Here is a 14,792-nt window from a genome sequence, read left to right on the forward strand (position 1 = left end):
TCGGATTATCGTATCATCACAAATGTACTAACATCCCCTTTTAATCTTTACATACTAGTTACAAATAAATAAAAATAATAATAATAATAAATTTTAATATCGCTACAATAACTATCACCGCAGTGTTGGCCTAGTGGCTTCAGCGTGCGATTCTCACCCCTGAAGTCGTAGGTTCGATCCCCGGCCTTGCACCAATGGACATTCTATGTGCGCATTTAACATTCGCTCGAACGGTGAAGGAAAACATCGTGAGGAAACCGGCTTGCCTTAGACCCAAAAAGTCACAGGCACAGGTGGCTGATCACCTACTTGCCTATTACATTGCCAAATGATCATGAAACAGATACAGAAATCTGAGGCCCAGACCTAAAATGGTTATAGCGCCATTGATGTTATGTTATAACTATCGCTGTTAATGTCATTTTTTCCTAGTATATAATACATTCGATCTTTATGCATACTGCATTATATTAGGTAATGCACATTTTAATCAAATTGGCCGTGTGCACTGATCGGGCTCTTTCTACTTGTATTACGTCTATCTTAATACATTGCTAGAGAGAGGGAAAAAATACACCAATACTAACCGAAAGACTTGAGCTCCCTGGTGTTGTGCCGTATCCAGACGATGGTAGCGATGCTACAGACCACCTTCTGCCGTCTCTGAAAAGTTTCATATACAGAAGTATGCATTATATATTATGTACAAACTAATAGCCATGTGAAAGACGTATCTTGTAGACTATCACGTACTTTGAAGATATTGTTAGCCCTCCCATAGTTAGTCTTTGACTAACCTTCTGAAAAGGGCACATATTCGGTGTATTAATTTAGTTAACGAATTACATAGGTTAACGGACCATTCATTGTCCGTTGAGTGAACTGTCAAAAGTTCTATTATTTGATAGTGCCTATAGTAGTTAGTTTTTTGTATTTTTATATTATGTAATTTTGTTTTTCCTAATTAATTTCGTATGTTTTTTTTTTTAGTTTCGTCTGTAAATTTTATTCACTTATTATGCACTCTTGTCAATTTAGGGTCGCCTGTTAGGGCAGGAGTGTGTTTATAAATAAATATATGTAAAAGTTATGGAAATCGTTTTATGACAAAAACTAATATTTTTGAATTTTTTCCAATTTGTTTACCGGATGAAGCATGCTTTTATCTAAACAAAATTGAACTCTCTTTGACACTAAGTGAGAAATTAATTTACATTTAATTGAATTCTGACGTCATTCAGTCACACAGGGAACTTCCTTTCCGTACTAAAATTGTACACTGTATAGTATAGAATATAAGAAACTGTTATCTATCTAGAGTCACTAGGAAATTAATAAGACACTATCTAAGTTGTCAACTCTGAGGTTCAATCGTAAAACTCTGCCCTTCCTTCCTAATGTACTACATACTTATAAACTGTATCAAATACCGCGTCATATTTAAAAACCCACACATAAATATAACACAGAGGTTCTGGGATCGATTTCAAGTGTACCTACTGCGCGAACTCCATCGGTTAAATTTACTGGACTTCCCACGCTATCATAATATGAAACTACTAAATTACGTACATAAACGACATCACTATAAGTTTGACAACGTATTCTCTAAAGACTGCGTATAATATTGTTATAAAGAATCTTAATTAGCGCATAACCAATAACAATTTTCATACAAACACTTTACGCAGAAGCTTTTAATATGTATAACCAAACTTACGTCAGATCTCGGTAATTATCTAAGTTCAGATTTAAGACTAGGACGAAGAGTGTTTTGCAAATGATTTATTGTAATGTATTTTTTTATAATGACCACCAATTGAGGCATATATGTCACCGTAAAATTGTAAAAACCGTTAGATTGTAATCTATCTCGCGAGATTATAAACTGTCGAAAGATTGTGAGCCTCAGCGTACTGCTTACAATTTAACGTATTATTATTCGTGTTTACAATTTTACGTTAACATATACAAAAATCAATATTATCCCATGGGTACAATTTAAGTTAATATAAACATACTCACATGTCCTTACTCCTAATCGCAAAAGACATGCAAACGTAAGACACGATTAGAAAAACGAGTTGGCGACTCAGGCGCATTCCGACGGGAACATCAACAAATAAAAATATCCCGGAATTTATGTTGTTGCAATGCATTGAGTATTTCTGCTCTTAACTATATAAATACACCTACATATTATCTTACAGAGAGAACACATATTTGGAAAAGAATGATGACCCTAAACTGATCCTTCAAAATGTATAGTACCTTCAGTAGATACAATACGCAATTATGATTACTAATTATTACTAAATCAATGCGTGGAACGCATGTCAAAAAAACTCAAGTTTATTCTTAACTTCGGCGGTATAATGTGGACTCAATTTTCACGCTTAGAGGTGTTTGTGAGTAATGTTCAGGGGCTATGGTGATTAATTAAAAATAAACTCCATCAAGCCATACAAATAACTTTTGCGAGGGCGAATTTCAATAAGATTGTAAGGTATCATTTCCTAAGACTGAAGGCAGCTATTATAATGTACAAAATCAATAAAAGAAATCTTGGCTCAAACTGTGGGCCTTCTTAGCTATCTAGGCCCTAGACAGCCTTTTCACTTGTACCGACTCGTTTGGCAACATACGCGATAGTGTTGCCAATTTCTACATGATAAGCTCTATGATCCTATGTAAACTCACGCATGTCACTTTTGTATGTAAAACAATCTTTAAAATTATCTGTGTCCCGCAGTTTCACTCGCGTTAATGTAAATGTAATAATGCGAACGTAACGTGGTCACCCTCTACCATAAATGTAACAAACTTTTTAGATTTTTGTATATTAAGTAGATATTCAAAGCACCAAAAACTACTTACAGGTCCTTCCCCCGTTTAACGCTAGATGACAGTAGGGCGTGATGCAACGGATGGGCGTGGTGCGCGTGCCAGCGGGGCCCTTCTGCCGGAGACAGAGGTCCTGTACCTGGAGAACTACACCGCCCTGACCCAACCTGAAGTAAAAATATGTCATAACCATAAAAAATAGCGTTTACCCTTTAACAAGGACAAAGGTCAACTAAAGTTGTATATCTCACACTTAAACTAGCGAACAACTGGACAGCTAATACAGAAATCATAGAGAGAGATCAGTTTCTTGTTATCTTCTATACCTACCAACTACGGATGCTACATTTTATTTTTATTACGTAAGCCAGATAAACATGCAAAGTGGACGGACAGCTTTAGCGAGTCGAGAAACCAGCTACACCATCCAATAGACTGGTCTCAAAGATTTCACTTGCATTCTGAGACGAGACTCATTTGATAATAACTTTTGAATAACGATAACTAAAGTGTTACGTATTTTGAATTTACTCAGATAGTTCGCGTGTTTAAATATAAATCACATTATTTATATTTATTTTTTTCGACATATGTAACAGGCGTTTAAAAACCTTACTCTTACACCTTGTGATGAGTGTCTGTGCTAGCTAATGGAGCTTGGAGCACACACATTGAAAATAATAAGTGTGAGTCTAGACATTGAACGATCCCAAATTCCGGAGGTGGACGCCACAGCTACAAAGGTGTATTAATTTAAAATACGTCGTAATTATCTATGTAAAAGTGTAGTACCAACATTAACGCGGGTAAATGACAGTATCTTATGAATATGTTTGATTTGAAACATCGCCCTCTACATTACACAGCATTACGCGTATCCTTCGAAAAATCCCAGGCCCGAAAGGCAGCGACAAATTTAAACAGCTAAAGCTGTTAGAGAAAGCTAGCTTAAAATCAACGGACAGGACATCCTATTCACAACGATTCTCACATATCCACTATATTTTAAGCATTAGAAATTAGAAAACGTAAATTAAAGTTTTATGTAATTAAACTTAATTATCTTCATGTCCGTTTCTCAATTTGTATCTTATTAGGCATGTATATATTACGTTTACTCTGTATTTTCGTTCTCAATAATTTCAATATTTTATATGTATGTTTTTGTAGAAGGTAAGAAATGTAAAAAATAAATAAATAAATATAAGTAAAACGTTTTAAGTGGTATTTTCTATGAATATATCTATATATATATATATATATACGCTCCTCTTTTAGATTTATTTATATGGAATTACGACTGTTTCATTTCCAAACACACTTATATAATATTGAGAAATTATATTTTGTTTGTGAAATTAATAAGTAACACACATTTCGATACTATGGGAGGCTAAAATAAGTCTTGTGAACTATATTGGTATGGTATATATTTAGTACATTTTATATTAAATCAAATTTACGTGTGACAAGAGATTTATACCTGCAATGTTATCACGGTCAGAGATATATTAAGATCTCATTTAAATGTTTTAATGTCCATAAATGTTTATCTAATATCCATCTACTAGTTTTTGCTATACCTTGATGCGGTTCTTGACATCTATGAGTCACGATAGACTCCTAACCTTCAAGTACATTGTGGTATAATTTAAATCGAGTTCATCGATTTTGTTCTTTTTTAATCCTCATGCATTGTATTTAATTGACCCTTACTTGAAAATAATATTTAAATACATATAAGAATTATTTCTATCATTTATATAACATTATTAATGACAATATAATATGTAAGTCAATGTTTACATAATATACGTTTTATTGTATTTGCAACTTGTGTTATTCGGCAACGCAATCCTTGGAAATGACACTGCGTGATCCGCTTACATATCACCTTTATGCTTGCTGTATTTGAATAAATGCGTAATAAAGGATTTCGCTCCGTCATTCCGCTACAACATAGTGTTGCCAGGACGTTACAACACAAATAGAGTAATGTAGACTTTTAAATGGACTACTTTCGGTAATCGTTTGTTTAAACCAATACAATTTTCTATAGTCATATTAACCATAAACCAAGGAGTAGGTATATTATAAGAGTTCTGTAAACAAGGCAAATTACAATAAAAGCGTCCCTTTTGTAGCTTTGCCTTTCTTTGATCAAGGTCGTCCATTATTGCAAATTATTCAAAACCAAGCACTTACCACAAGAGAAAGCCGATGGTGCGGTGGCGGCGGCGGGAGGCGGGACGGTCGTCGCGATACCGCACATGGCTCTTTCTGCGCAAACGCAATATTATCTTAATATTTTTGTTCTTAGAATTAAGTAGTTTTATATATCTACTAGCTGATCCGGCAAACGTCGTTTCGCCATGTATATCATTTATAATAAAAAAATAGGGGTTGATCGTAGAGGGGTGAAAGTTAGGGGTTGTATGTATTTTTTAATGCTGTATCATAAAAAAATAGAAATTAAAAATTTTGTCTAAAAAATAAAAATAAAAATTTAGGGGTGGACTACCCTTAACATCTGGCGGGCTGATTTGTGAATCTAAACCATTCCCAGATCCCCTTGAAGACACACAAAAAATTTCATCAAAATTGGTCCAGTCGTTTAGGAGGAGTTCAGTCACATACACACGCACACAAGAAATATATATATTAAGATAAAACAAAATACCTATTGTATCAATTTCTTTTATTTTATTGCATACGTTCTATACATATATCGCTCAAGCCTGAGCGAAAACATATTTGAATCTATTATTTCTTCAAAAATTCTAACCAAAAATAAGAAAAAACCTCCTCTAGGTGGTCTTCCCATTAAGGCTGATTCACGCTACACCGTGTCTCGACCGGGCCGTGCCACGGCCGGGCCGGGGCACGGCCTAACATTAATGATATACTTTTGTATGAAGTAATTCATGCCTGACCGTGGCTCGGCCGTGCCCCGGCCGGGGCACGGCGTTGTAATGTCGGTGGGTATTGTTTCCCGGCTCCGGCACGGTCCGGCCCCGGCACGTCGTAACATGAACGTAGGCGCCCGGGCACCCGCAGAGCAGTCAACGTCAAATCTTAGTGAGGTTAAAAAATTTTTTGTTTTTTTTTTTTTTGACAAAAACAGATATAGTCGTCCAAACACGTACGTGCGTACACCCAAACAGCCCGGTGTAACATGAACCACTGTCCCGGCCGGCGCACGGTGGCCGTGTCCCGGCCGGGGCCCGGCCCGGTCGCGACACGGTGTACCGTGAATCATCCTTTAAAGGGAAGTTAACTCAAAGGAACTAAGGGTCTAAGAAGAGTGACGAGTCAAATAATTGTTTAACTAACTAGATAAACGACAAATAAACGCAATTTGGAAAAAATAGATTTAGATCTGCGATAACTCACCACATGGACGGAAAGTGTCGGTGCAGATTTTCCGAGCGCTGAGCGACGCATGCGCAACAAGTTGTTGCGCTTGCTCGCATCTGTAACAAATAATTATTTTTATTAAGTATATTTTGAATTAATAATATCGAATTAGGTTTTAAAACCATATATAGCATTTTGTGTCGATGTAAAAAGTTTAGTCTGACAAAGGACACTATCATACGTGTCAAGTTACAAGTCGTAAATCAAAATATAAATCGGAACATGATTTGAAGTAGTAAACTATAGGTAAATCTTTTAATGTCAACATTCTACGAGGTAAAATTATGTTACAAACTTTAACTAATGCTTTCTCATTCAAATTGTACTCAATTTGCATTACAAAAGATAGCCAATATTGCTTACTTATAATATATGATAATGCAAAACAATTATTCTTGTTTATAACTTCGCAAAAAAAGATTTTTGTTATGAAATATTTTTATCATGTTTGTCAAAATCAAGAACGATATTTCGAATGTTTATTATTATTTTTAGTTAAGATAAAAATGCGCGTCAGTGTCACCGCCATAGGATTAAAAACTATATCAAAAACCTTGGCGTACTTTATCATTACTTATATAATATGACGTCACTCGTCACACCTCCGCGGCCCGCCTTGCCGTTTATAAATATGCGAAAAACGCAATTTCAATGTGCTGGTTTAGAAAACTTGCGAGATTTCATTGGAATATTCTTAACTTGATGAATCGGTATTCGTTTAAATTAGTTTATAAGGCTATAGCGTTAAAAGCTTTAAGGTCGTAGCTAGCTTACGTAAAAGTATCTTTCTTATTTATTTACAATTTGCATTACATAGTTGGTACATATATACATTCAGATAACATACATTAAGGATGCTTATTGCTAACAAGCGATCGCTTCAGGAAGCGTTCAAGCATTACGTCACGCAATTTTCTCAACGGAGATTCTCAAAAAAAATTACTATAAAATAACTTAGTATATTAATAGTAAATCTAAAAAATATTGAAAAGTCTTTCACTCATGCGTCATTCCACTAATAATTATACATAGACATGAATAGAACACAAGACTATGAATAAAAATTAACTCAACAGTAAGCTGCTGGGTTTACGTGTACCAACTAAACCAGCGGCTGTCCTAGACAAAATTCGAATCTACTCCGATATAAATATGTAAACAGATATTTGTTTGATCGGTCGGCAACGCACTTGCCTGCCAGTTAGTGTCCTAGGACGGCGGTATCACTTAACATCCTCTTCTATAAAAAAAGATATGGAATTAACTAATTAGTTTAGGACATCTACTGATTGGTGTATTGAGGTATCACCTACAAAATATGAACATAAGCAAGCAAAAAACTGTTTCAAAGCAAAACGTGCAATAATAGTCACGTGCATTCCTCGGCGCGGCTCCAAGCATTTGTTTATAATCAATTAATTGCACATACCGGTGCCAAGTGCATTATACCTCTTACCATAGTATAAGGATAAGCCACGTGACTTTGATAACACAATATTAGCATTTCCATACTTATTTCATCAACAGATATCTACTATATAAAAATAAGTCGGGTTTTCCTTCCTGACGCTATAACTCCAGAAAGCACGAACTGATTTCCACGGTTTTGCATTCGTTGGAAAGGTCTTGGGCTCCGTGAGGTTTATAGCAAAGAAAATTCAGGATAAATTTCAACAGAAAAGCGGGATCACCAAACGAAATGTTACATAAAACGAAGCCATCTCGTGGCGAAACGGAGTTCGCCGAGTTTGCTAGTATGTATATATAAGTGAATACTGTTTAGGTACACCAACTAACTATTAGAAGAAATTCAAAATAGAAAACTCATAACACATGTTTAATTAAAGATATGTTCGATTTTGCATTGACTTATCACTAAAAAGTAGTCAACTTATAATGTTTCTAGATTGATGGACATACATTTCTGGGTGTGGTTCAGTTATTTTTGTCAACTGCAACAGGAATCTTACACGCCTAAGTGACAAGACTGTTACATTACTACAAGCAGTGGTTTTGAAAGGTAATATTTTACAACTATTGTATAATATGTAGTTACACATTCATACACATTACACTCACTCATTCATTCATATGCACCCACACACTCACACACGAGCGTTACGCGACATGCGTTTTGTTAAAAAAATTAGGTCACAAAAAACCAACACCCTGAAGTTAGCATAGTCAACATTTTAAAAATAAAAAATGTCAATTTCTTTAATTATGTAGTTTTTTTTTTTGAATATTTAAATAAACTTTATTTAACTAGAGATAATGCGTTATAATAAAACTATCATATTAAACACCTTTTTTCTATTGTTAGTGTCGTTTTTTCTACAAACGTAGAATAAGGCGAAAGATAAAATAAGTATAACTTCTAACGCGTGTACATAAGTACACACACGTGTTTTTTAACTTAAAAGGGTTCTCATATCTGACACATTGCAATGCATCACATTTTTATTTATTTTATTTTAGTTTGTGATTTTAATATGTACATTTAAAAAAAGGTATTTCTTATTTACAAAAATACTATGTTTGAGCTGACTTTTAGAACACTTAAGGTAATGGTACCATTGAGCTGCTGATGGAGCGCCAATGTTGTCGAGGGTTACGTTATTTTAATTTCCAGCTAACAAATTAACCAAAGCAATTGTTGACCAATTGTTGAGCAACATAGATTATAATAAATCATTCGCACCACACTAAGGGCACGACTCATATGTATCATTATGAGGCGCCACAAAAACACTTCTTTATAAATAGTACGAGCATCACAACCATGACCTTCAGCAACACTAGCAAACGTTCCTACAGTCGGCGATATAATTTCACAAAAGGTCAGTTTTCACTCAAAGCGATTCAGTATTTCACACATTTCGCTTTTCAGTATATATGTGAAATAATGAAACAATGATCCAAGTCCAAGATCCATTTGCCTAGATGTATGATCAACTGGCTGAACATATTTCAGGCCGCTAGTTAAACGTCGCCGTTTAGTTAAAAGGCTAGGCTGTTAATTGAACGGCTAATTAAGCTAGTTGGCTGCGACATATATATGCTAATTTAAATGAAAGTAATGACGGCAGACAGTTGTTTATGTAAACATAATTATTTTTACTAATCGTCGTATCTATTTTAATTATTACACCTATTTAGTACAAAGATTATTGTATTATCTCAAAAGCTACCTTTAAAACGAATACCGATAGATTTTTATATAGAAAACTAGAGCAACGCCTCGTAGGTTTATTTTGAATTAAAAAACAAATATCTACCTATCGAAAAGAATTCAATCTGTTGAATTTCAGAGGTATGATAATACTTGAAGAACTCGTAAAATCTGTGCTAGACTAGAATGATACTGATGATGATGCATTTAGGGAGCGTTAAATTAGGTACGATGATTAGTAAAAATCATTATGTTTACATAAACGACCGCGACCGTCTGCCGCGATAACTTTCATTTGAATTAGCATATAATCACTAAAAAGCGAAATGTGTCTATTAATACGTAACGCATTTTTTGGAGTCTTTTAAGAAAAAGCTATTTAACGAAAATATACCTAGTTAAAGATTAACATTAATATATTTTAGCTTCCAGTGGATAATAGAGACATTCCTTCAGAATGTCTGTAATATTGTGTGACGGTACTACTTTACTAATAAGCTGTGCTTTTTTGAAGTTAGAAGCACTTATGATAGTCTGTCAATGATATTAAAACTAACTTTTACTGAGGTTATTTAGAAACATACCTAGTTAACATTGAGTTATATGAGAAACAGGTGTCAGTGAATACGCCAAGTGGTAACAAGGGCGTTGGGCTAACTCGATAACAGATTGATGATAATGTCGACAGAGCATAAAAGATTAAAAAATCTGGTTCAAACGTTGACACGATTTTAAGACGTCAACGACCAAACAACAATATATGCATATACAATTAGGGCTTATGTAATATTTTAAATCTACCCTCAGTTTAAAAAATATATAAATAAACAAATTTCACAATAAAATGATATGCGTCATCATGTTTTGTTTCTAAGATTGTTAAAATATCACACATTAAGCATGATTAAAGAAAAAACTTAAAATACTAGCGGTAGTGTGTCCAACCATATAATATCAGCTTTTAGCTAGGAAGCTGGCAAGCATTTAAGTATATGGTTTGCTCTTATTTCGTATTGATAGGAATTAAAGTTCCGATCAATACGACAAAATTTTCTTTATGAATTAAGTTGTTACGTACGTTGCTGCATTATTAAGCTACAGGGGTTTAAATCTGAAAAAAAATCGATACTAAATCATTTGCTCGTATCTGCCTCTGGCGTAAATGGTCAATACCATTTAGATAACGAAGAAAATCTATAAGGCAGACATCCAGGTCACATCATCCATTGTCACAGAAGATAGATGTAAAAATGTAAAAAAAACGCTTCACTAAATCATTCGCTCGAAGTAATTGGGTCCATTCGATTTATTAGAACCCCTGAATACAAAAAAAAATTGCAAAAAACCATTACAGTTCGTTGAAGTCCGCGAATCTTAGGAAAAGTATTATGGCTAATTTATGCAATTATTCGTTGTGACAATTTTTTTTGTTTTTAAATTTTTATTGGCCTGCGATATATGAATTCCGATCCGAAAAAATCCGAGAATAAATAACATTCAAAAAACTCCTGCTTTCGGAATATCATACTGCAGGTCTGCCAAGGGTCCATTTTTTTTTTAAATTACAACTTGAAAAGTCACGAGTCCTAAATGTCTGCCTTTTTGTTTTTTTTTCATTTTGTTAAGGTTTCTAAACATCATCCTTAAATGCAGACACGAGCAAATGATATAGAATAGCTGGTTATTTTTTGACATTTTTAAAGGGGTGTGATTGACAACGCAGCGCTACCATGGTGGCAGACGTGATCCTTCATATTAACTATCTATTTAAAAACTCTGCCTCATGAGCAAATCATATAGATATTTTACTCGCCAGCTCCCTAGCTATTTCATTTCATACATAGTTTCGCTATTACAGGCACGATGCTATCGAAACTGTTATCAATATAATTGAACATCCGCGACATAACACTTTAAAGACAATACATCTTGTACTCTTGTACACTGAACAATGAATTATTTGCCCATTGTATAACGAGAAAACGACATATACCACTATCTACAGTCTGCACACGCTCCGATTACCCCACAATTTAAGGCGCTTACATTATGCAACGCAACGCGACTTTCGTGCATGAAGGTGTTAAGTATCTATTCTATATTACGGCCGAATTTTTAATGTAATTATTATATAAGGCATCTGTCATAAAATGTGGCCCTTGAAAAACATCCTGCAATATTTAACTGAGAAACCGACTACAGGGTTTGATGGATATATATTAATTCAGTGGAATATCTTTAACTCGAATGTCAAGGGAAATACAAAAAAAATCGAGTTAACGAGTTTTGACTTAACAAGAACTTCGAGATGTAACATATGATTTAACTGTTGAAATTTCGAATTACAGAGGCGCGATTTTCTAAGTGTAGTTTTCGATTGTATGCAATGAATGAATACATATGTACAAGATAAAATACAATAGATTAGAAGCCCCGAACCCGAACATTCATTTTGAATTTTATTGCTATTATTTCGGGGAATTCCAAGACGTCATTATATTTTAATAACTACGACATACGGAGTCTCCTTCTTTTGTAATTCGAGTTATCTATATATATAAAAAGAAAATGGTGTTCGTTTGAGGCTCTTTCACGCTTAAACCACTGATCGTATCGACATGAAACTACCACCATTCGATGCGAATGGCTATGATGGTTTATGGCTATTTATTTATTAAATTCCAACGTTCCTTCATTTTTTTATTGCTGTTTTACTTTTATGAAAATTTTTCCCGCTAATAAAAACAAAAGAGGCTTCCTAGAACCGCAAAACGTCAACATCTGTTAAAAACTCGATTTTCGAAATATTTCAATTTTCTTAGCGGGAAGTTAAAAAGAAGAATAATAAAAATATGAAAAAAAATAAAATAATGAAACATAAAATTTATTTTAATTCGTCCAGCAAAGCGGGCGCGAAACGGCTAGTAGAGTATAAATATATATATATTATCAATTACTTCGTAGAGAAATAACATTTTATTCGAGTTCTAAAAAATTCGAGATACCGCATATTTAGCAGTTCAGCGTAAGGAATTTTTTTCGACTTACTGAGGATTTCGACTTAACGAGGTTCGAGTTATAGATATTCCACTGTACTTTATGTATGCCTTAGAGTAAAATTTATACTAACTATAATAATTAAACATAAACCTTTCGACCCTTTTAGTAGAAAGATATGCGTACTATATAATGTTATGAGTATAAAATAGAGCTACAAAACAAAGTTCTATGACCTCGAAGTATATTATCAACGTTATGAATTTATATAATAAGATATACATAATTAAATAAATCAATAGTTTAATGTAAACATGTAATCAGCTGCTACCCACTTACAGAAATTCTAAAGAGATTTACGTTATGTTATTCATTATGTGTTGCCAATTAACACAAGGATAACTGAAGCTAATTTTGAATTTAATAACTTCTATTTAAGAAGACTATTTGACATTTTCCATTTTGTTTAATCTGTATAATTGTTATCATTTTGCCCATAATTCATTATATATAGTCAGTGCACAGCAATAAGCTGCCGAGTTTTATAAATACTAGTTAGGTAAGGCAACATACATTATCCTTCAAAATTCTCAATGTCAAGGAAAATCTAGACCCTTCAAACTACATCAAGTCTCATTAAGGCGTACCTCAAGTATGTCAAAACAATTTGTCTGTCGCACTTTACTCACGACCTACGCAGGGTCATGTCATGACAGATTGTTTGCTCTAATACTCCTTTATATAAAACATTACTTATATAACATTTTTATTAAACAATAATTATTATAGCACAAGGCTATTTTGAAAGATATAGATTCCTTTCGAAATGAGGCCACAATATACTTCGTGATTAATTTTGTAACGGTAACAGCCCTATCCGAGTCTCAAATCATAGATTGCTATGTCAAATGTCAGTGTCAGGTCAATGTACAATGCAGACATAAACTTAGGTCGAATCGTGATCAATGGTAACGTTTCTAGATTTCACATCAATATTTAGACTGAGTCTTATAGGTCACTACCTAAAGCTCACGTTTAAAGTAACTAGAGTTTTGTTAAATAAAACCTACGATCTCTTTGGCCCCTTAAACTAAACGAGTGGACGCGATAGTAGTAACCGAGTTGTGCGGGTAGACCAACAACGAGCCACAAAGTCTGTAGTTATCACAAACAAAAGCACACTCTAAACAGCGCTTAAAACAATAGGTATTCATTAAAAATATAAGTATATTCTTCGCTGGCTTTTTATCGTTTAATACTTGGTCAAATTCATGGCAAACATATAAATGATATAATATAGAAGTCTGATCTAAATCCCACAATCTAAGCAAAAACACTAATTGAAATTAATATAAAACAACACAAACAACAGGAATAAACCTATACGATTGATTTACTTCAAACTGTTCTTCTCGAAGTTAAATACATTTTATACAATAACTGCCTGAGTAACAAACATTATACTAAATATGCATTTAAAATCGAGAAAATTTTCAAAGAATTTGCAATAATATGAATAATGAAATAACTATAATTTACGGGTTTATTAAACGAGAAATAAAAAAAAAAAGTTGCCAAGTTATGAAGCGGTCAAAATTCGCAAGCTATAAAACTTAATTACTTTCAGTTTTTATGTAGTGTTAAATTGTTATCAACGCTTCAAAGTAATTAAAATTCGATACAAATAATTAAATGGTTTTGGGCGTTTAGAATTCGTGGCTCGTGAAGGGCGCGTAGTGCCGAGTCATGGGCGGAACAGCCTTGAACTGGCATGTACCACAATCTAATCATGTGGAACCTACTGACCACTTCTTTACTCTCAAAGACAATAAACGTAAAAGCACCTTGACAGGTTTCAAGAAAAAAATCTAAGAAAGAGTGGTGTTAGTTCAATAATAACGAGTGGATATGCAAACTATAGTTGACTTAAACGAATACAGAGCATTCAAAAATGTATTTATAATAATAAAAATAATAAAAAAACTTTTTTTATGACAAAAGGGTTTGTGACAGAATTCATATATCGCTAGTCCCCACACTAGGGAGGTCCTGTGTTGTGGGTAAATTTATAATCTTCAATACGTATATTATACATACTACTCAAAACATAGACTAACTTTTATTCCATGACATGTCAAATGTTAACTCATCTCTTTAATACGAAGCCTGTGATACACAAACAGACGGGGCACAGAAAACTAGAGTAGTTTCTTATAGAATTAATTACGTTGATTCCGTATAAAGTAAGAGGCTACTTTCATGCCGATATCGTGATTCATAAATCGTATTATTTTATATGAACTTCCACAATTTATTCTAATGCCCTTCCCTATCGTCTAGACACTATTGTAAACAAGAATTA

At 33.8% G+C, this 14,792-nt stretch overlaps 1 protein-coding gene across 5 annotated transcripts in view; it reads right to left on the reverse strand.

The window, feature by feature from the left end:
- The window catches only part of LOC125057177 (microtubule-associated serine/threonine-protein kinase 3), a 40,270-nt gene that overhangs the window by 21,954 nt on the left and 3,524 nt on the right, over positions 1 to 14,792 (reverse strand). For 3 of the 5 annotated variants that reach the window (XM_047660690.1, XM_047660693.1, XM_047660688.1), the window contains exons 2-6: positions 6,238 to 6,317; positions 5,050 to 5,124; positions 2,878 to 3,011; positions 2,026 to 2,037; positions 588 to 663 (exon numbers count right to left, since the gene is read on the reverse strand). In XM_047660690.1, coding sequence (XP_047516646.1) covers positions 588 to 663; positions 2,026 to 2,037; positions 2,878 to 3,011; positions 5,050 to 5,124; positions 6,238 to 6,317 — 377 coding nt within the window. The remainder of the gene's footprint in view (positions 1 to 587; positions 664 to 2,025; positions 2,038 to 2,877; positions 3,012 to 5,049; positions 5,125 to 6,237; positions 6,318 to 14,792) is intronic. The other 2 variants (XM_047660692.1, XM_047660691.1) reach the window with 1 other exon arrangement.

This window comes from Pieris napi, chromosome 16 (assembly GCF_905475465.1).
Source record: "Pieris napi chromosome 16, ilPieNapi1.2, whole genome shotgun sequence".
Lineage (NCBI taxonomy): Eukaryota > Metazoa > Arthropoda > Insecta > Lepidoptera > Pieridae > Pieris > Pieris napi.